This window comes from Diospyros lotus, chromosome 11 (genome assembly GCF_014633365.1).
Source record: "Diospyros lotus cultivar Yz01 chromosome 11, ASM1463336v1, whole genome shotgun sequence".
NCBI classification, from domain to species: domain Eukaryota; kingdom Viridiplantae; phylum Streptophyta; class Magnoliopsida; order Ericales; family Ebenaceae; genus Diospyros; species Diospyros lotus.
This window is the reverse complement of record NC_068348.1, coordinates 20,678,138-20,684,587: the sequence shown is the minus strand read 5'-3', so window position 1 is coordinate 20,684,587 and position 6,450 is coordinate 20,678,138. Positions and strand designations below refer to the sequence as shown.

The 6,450-nt window shown below is 35.2% G+C and overlaps 1 protein-coding gene across 1 annotated transcript; it reads right to left on the bottom strand.

The window, feature by feature from the left end:
- Positions 1-4,076: 4,076 nt before the first annotated feature.
- On the bottom strand, positions 4,077-5,729 carry LOC127813612 (expansin-like B1). Its single transcript, XM_052354660.1, has 4 exons — positions 5,534-5,729; positions 5,302-5,408; positions 4,580-4,891; positions 4,077-4,438 (listed from the first exon to the last, which is right to left on the bottom strand). Exons 1-4 carry the CDS (start codon positions 5,667-5,669, stop codon positions 4,241-4,243), a joined length of 753 nt encoding a protein of 250 aa, XP_052210620.1. The 5' UTR covers positions 5,670-5,729; the 3' UTR covers positions 4,077-4,240.
- Positions 5,730-6,450: the final 721 nt, after the last annotated feature.

Below are 6,450 nucleotides of genomic sequence, written 5' to 3'. Positions count from 1 at the left end.
CAATAAATAATTTCTGGTATATTTTTAACCATTTTTAAACTATATATTTTATGCAATGTATTTAACTATGATTAAACTAAATAAATTTAATTATAGTACAAATAAATATATCTTACCCTATTAAACTTACCGATAACACTACAATTCTAATAATTTCTCTAGGGTCTAAATACCAAAATTGTGATTATTATTCATGATGTCTTAGGGTATTACACGGGTGGCCGGGCTGGCCATGCGGGCCGCGTGGGCCTGTTAATTAAAAAATTAAATTTTTAATTTTTGTGGTGATTTTGAAACCGCCGCTAAAATTAAAAATTTAATTTTTTTTATTTATTTTCACGGTAGTTTTTAAACCGCCGCTAAAATTAAAAATTTAATTTTTTAAAATTTTTTGCGACGGTTTCAAAATCGCCGCTAAATATTATAAAAACCGCCGCAAAAAATATAATTAGTGACGGTTATTCCAACGATTGCTAAAAATCGCCACTAAACCCTCCGCGGTGGCTGACTTAGTGGTGATTTTTTAACCGCCGCTACATGCAAAAAAAATCGCTGCTAAATGTCGATTTTTTTGTAGTGTGGGTTGATAATAGATCAAAGGTCGTCGCGATAATTGTATTTATGTACAACTTAATTAATATTACAATTTAATATTTTTTTTATTAATTGACAATGTCAATGTTTTAATTTATATATATAAGAGGCATTCGAGAGATTAAGTGTAGAGGCATCTTTAGCATTAGTTGGCGGTAACGAGTCGTTATCTCCACCTACAATCGATGAACGTCAGATTTTATATTAGGCTGTCTCTGGTAGGAACAAAAAGGGTCATGTCTACGGTCTCGGCTCTCAAGGTAGGCAGTCATATTTGGTTGGATCCGATAATAGCTCCAGTGGTTCATATGGGTTGTCGTCGAAATTAGAACAAATGAGATTAAGGGTCACCCAGATGAACGAGGAGTTGCATTTCGCTCGGACCCAGGTGGTCGAGGTGCAAAATGAGCTGCATTCCACCCGGACTCGGATGGATCAAGAGTTGCATTCGGCCCAAACTCGGATGGATGAGGAGCTGTATTCTGCTCGAACCGAGGTGACAGAGGTGAGGAATGAGAATGTGTAGTTGCGTCAGTGGCAACAATAGATGATGGCATGGCAAGAGCAGATGAATAAACAAATAATGACATTACAAGCTCACCTGTCTTATCAGCAACCTGGACCGTCAATTCAACCAGGACCGAGTAACCAGTTTTCTGATAATAAGAAACAAAATGATGATTGTAATGATGATGATTGTAATTGAATATTTATGAATTAATCGGTTTGAACTATAAATTCAGTTTTGTTATTTTATAAATTTATATGATTTTTTTTAAAATTAAAGATTATATAAATGTAAAGTTTAATTTCTATTTAATTAATTAAAGAAAATTGTTAATTATCATCCATTTTATTTATATATAAATTTTATTATAAATAAATATAAAATAAACAAAATTTGAATAATAATTAAATATGATTTTGTTTATATTTAAATTTTTATTTATATAAATTTTTTATAATTTATTTTTAATTTATGTTTACAAATTTTATTTTTATTTTTTCTTTTAAATTTATTTATTTAGAAAATAATTTTTTATTTTGTTAATTTTTTAACAATTAAAAAAATTATTTCTATAAATTTTTAATAATTTTATTTTTGATTTACGTTTAAAAATATTTATTTATTTATTTTATTAAAATTAGCCACGGGAATCGCGCCCATCGCTGATCAGTGACGGGTACGAGTCCCATCGCTGATTAGCGATGAGTACCAGGCCCGTCGTTGATTAGCGACGGGTGCGAGGCTCATCGTTGATTCCGTCGCAAAACATCTCCTGTCGCTATTTCTCGTCGCTAAATATTTTTGACGCCACATTTAGCGACGGGTATGCCCCAGTCACTAAATCTGTCGCTAAGCTTTTAGCGACGAATTTTTATGTTTTAGCGATTGAAATTTTTGTTGCTAAAACTCTATTTTTTTGTAGTGAATGGCGACAGGTAATGATGTGAAAGGCAATGACAACGACAATAATAATGGTGACAAGTGAAGACTGTGAAGAAGAACACTGGCAAGGAAGACAAGGACATTTGTTATAATTTTTCAATTTGTTTGAGTGTATATTTGTCTTCCTCTTGATAAACTTCAACCTTTTATGTGTAGCTTTAAGCTTCAAAAATAAAATTTTGTACCTTTATTCTTCCATTATACTTGCTGAGCCTTGTAGCTCACTTTGTTTTAATATCTTTTTAGGTATGGGAGTTAATGTTCGAGAAGGGATCTTGTGGCGTGTTGTTCTCTAGGTAGCTATGTGTATAGGGCTCTCTTGACCGAAAAGATTTTTGGGAGTGAGTTGTGGACAGGGGCTCGAATGTTGTGTTTCGTTAGATTTATTTGATTGATGCGTGGATATGTACGAAAAAGCCCCAAAGACTGTTTTTAAATTTATTTTGCTTTTGTTGTTGTGTAATTGTGGGCAGAATCTCAACCCACGTACTTGAGCTATCAGTGCGTGTATAAAGAAAAAAAGAGAGGGTAATTTCAGGTTCGTTACATGTTGAAACTCTAATTCTTTATTTGAACCAGGCTTTGTATAGGCATGAACAGAAACAAACTTGGAGGAAAATAAGGACCCAATACCCACTGATCATATCCTATTAGACTTCCAAAATATCAGCAACAATTCAACTCACTTTGACTGGAACAAGTCAGCAGTAAATAAAAAGGGAACAACAATAATGGAAAAATAATCTAAAAGTATTTCTACATAATCTTTAACAGATAGAGGTTCGCATTGGCATGTAGCTTGAATGGGAATTTTGGTGTTACCGTCAGGAAACCAAATTGATTTGCAGAAAGAGTTCTTGTTTAATTTTTACTTGTAGCTCTTCTCAGTTTTTATATACTTCTGCTTTGCACCTTTCTCTTTCTTCTGGCCTAACTAACTTCGTAAGCATGTTTGAATATTAACAGGTAGATTCACATGAAAAATGATTTTATCTTATTGTTTTGATGTTACTATTATCTGACCTTTATTGATGAGAAGGATTAGTTAAAAAATAGTTCATCATTTGGCAATGGCCTTACTTCCAGCCCCAACTGTTTACACTAACGATAAAAAACATGAAATAATGTAAAAATAGCGACAAAAGATGAAATTGCAATACTGTTTACTTTTATGCATTATCATATTAACCAACTTTAGGGGATCAAGGTTTTCGTGGGTTTGTGTGGTTACTTTCGCAATTAGTCTTGATTTTGAGTTGACTAAAGGAACTTTTCTGTTGGAAGACTCGCTAACGATTAACTCTTGGTGTTATAACCATAAATGAATTTAGCCTCAAGTTTGTGCAAGGAGCTAATAATGTCTCAAGACCCTCTGAGGTATTAAATAGTTTGACAACCATGAGCAGAGGTTGCACTCAAAGCAAAGGCTCAGATTACCAGGCATTTACAGTGTTTTATGAAAATAAAGAACCAAGTTTAGCCACTGCAATATAGTGGTTGTCACAGATTCTGCATATGCCATGTACTCTGCGGCTGTCAATGATAGAATATTTAGAATAGTTTCTGTATATCTTCAGGATTCTATTATAATGTATATATATATATATCTTTGTTTGGTTAATCTTTCTATATTTGTTAGTTACCTAATTGGTTAGAAAAGTCTTGTATATATTCCCCCGGACATAATACGTCACTGTGAATATGGAATATAGAATATACACTTCTCTCTTCCAATTCCTATTTTCTATTCCTCTACTACACTTGTCTTCCAGTTTCTATATTTTATTCTGCAGTGGCATTGTAGTACAAAAAGGGCCGAACATGCTGCAATTCATTGCTTGCATATGAATATCATTTGAACAGATTTTCCGATATTGAGATTAAGCTGATCTCTGACTGTCATCAAAATTCTACAATTTTTGTTTCCCGTTTAAGCTATCTTGCATGGTGATCAATGCTCTCTCGGAATCTTATAGAACCATTGATATAGAGATTTGATGAGCAAACTTTTATCCTTCAACTTAGTGCAAACCAATCCTTTATTGAGAAAGCTGCAGAATACTAGCTCTAGTCTAGAGAACAAAAACTACTTCAGTGAATCAAAACTACGTACTAGGAATTAATACTTAATACGCAACTAGGAATTGATAATTATTCTATATATAAGGATAGGGAGTTTGCAGGGTAGGGATTTGTTTAAGATAGTTGAATGGCTGTGTCATACACAACCCCAGCCTTCCATTTACTGGGAACAACATTAGTCATTTGCACCCATTTTGTGCCTCCGTTGCAACTCACTTGGACCTTGAATGTAAGTGGACCTGATGGTGGGCTGGGTAGGTCCCATACTGTACCGAAGGACTTCCTCAGGCACCTCCATTCTTGCTCATCTGCCTGCAACAAAATCAACAAGAAAATAACATTGATCAACTAACCAATCAACTTAATTCAAATTGATATCAGTTGCAAAAACTTTATTAATTTGCTTATTATATCCATTAAACTATATACTAAATTCTGTTTACACGACTGTACCTGCCATACTTCCACAGCAGTGATGTCATATATGCCAGCTTGGTACAATACAACCACGGCCATGTATACCGGGAACTTGCTGTGCTCATGAACCTTGAGCTTGAGGTTGTAACCTGGGTATCGACAGGGAATTCTTTGGTATTCAACGTCAACTACATCATGAGGAAACAACTCCAAGGCTGCGTTTGGAACAGCCAATCTTGCATAGGCACGAGAGCTGAGGATAAATTCTGTCCCATCTCCTTCACCATAATCAGTGGCCACTACCTTCACTCCATCATGGCTGCAAATTTTGGGTATCTTGCATCTAACCTGCACTAGGTAAACTTTTCAGTACTAAATATTATTTTATGCTTTTGCCTATGAAAGAAATTTCTTGGAAGAATGGCTTTTACTAGCTGCCAGTTTCTTGTCTTCTAGAAAAAAGCATAGTATAAAGTTTTTTCTCTTTAACATTAATTGCTAGTCATGAGCCCCACAATCACTATCGACTTGTTCCTTTTTCTTCTTCTCTTTTTGTTTTTTTTTAATTTGGCTAACCTAGTACTCTAGGACGTAGTGGTTTATAAAGTCAAATCTTATTACAAGTGTAGGTCTCCCATAATATGCTTTGTGCTTTATTTGTGTGTAAATTAGTGCACCTTAGCTTAGTTTGTCCTAGTTAGTCCATCCATATAGTTGCATAGGTTTTTTGGACAAGTGATAACTTGACATTGAATTACCTGATAGCATGCACCACAGCCTGATCCATTCCTATACAACATAGAAACCCCTGCTACATTGGCATCATTGACTTTTCGTCCAAATTCACCATACCCGCAAGCTCCAGCTAAATTGACATCATCAAACGTATATTAGTCTTTGCAGCAAGATTATCAATCTAAATAAACGCACAATACGCACACATGCATAAAGTACCGTGTGCTTATGATAATAGATTAGTGTAATACATACTTGGAGTTTCGAAGCAATCAGGGCTGCCGTAATAAGTTGCTCTAGAGGATACATAACCATCCTGGGAGTAACAGATTGTGGTCAAAAGAACCAGCATGCAAAGAAGTGAGCAATAGCTCTTAGCTGCAAAACCCATTGTTGTCTGGATCAGAAAATCACAGTGCAGTATAAGAAGGGAGCTATTGTTTTAGAAGAAGAGAAATAAAGAGAGAGGTTTGGGATGGGAAGCTCACATATGAAACCCAATATTTATATTTGAAGATATAGGCGGCCTTGAAGGATGATAGAATTGCCACGTCTCTCTCTCTTCCACTAAAGGAGTAGGGAGCCCAAGTGGGGGTTAGGGACTGCGTTGGAGAGGAAGCAGCCTGACCAATGAGCTTGGCACAACTTCCATCTCACCTTGCTGTATGCATTTTTTAGCTACATCATAGGAGCATGTTTGCTTTCATTACTTTACTTTAGTACTAGGATTCTAAGTTGAAGTGCTTCTATCCATAGGGCCAATTGCTTCCATCATCAACATCATCAATTTCATCCTATCCTAACAAAGCAATTGGCCCTATAGGATAGGATGAAATTAATCAAGTCATGAGCATTGGGCTTGCTTGCTTGCTTTGATTAATATGTATAATAATCTAGGCGGGTCAGATTTGCTTACTGCGCACTATGTGCGTGCTAGTGCTAATGCTAATGCTAGTCAAAGCAAGTCAGCTTCAAGTCTTCTGCTTGAAATTAGGGGGAAAAACCCTTGCAGTTTGTGATAAAAGTATCTTCTCAAGAGGAAGGTACATACATATGTATATTAACCATATACTAATAGTTTTTATATCACGGATGTTAACCAAGTTATGAGAGTGATATGTGATCGTGGCCATCCATTTGGATCACAGATTCAACTGTTGACCCAATAGTTA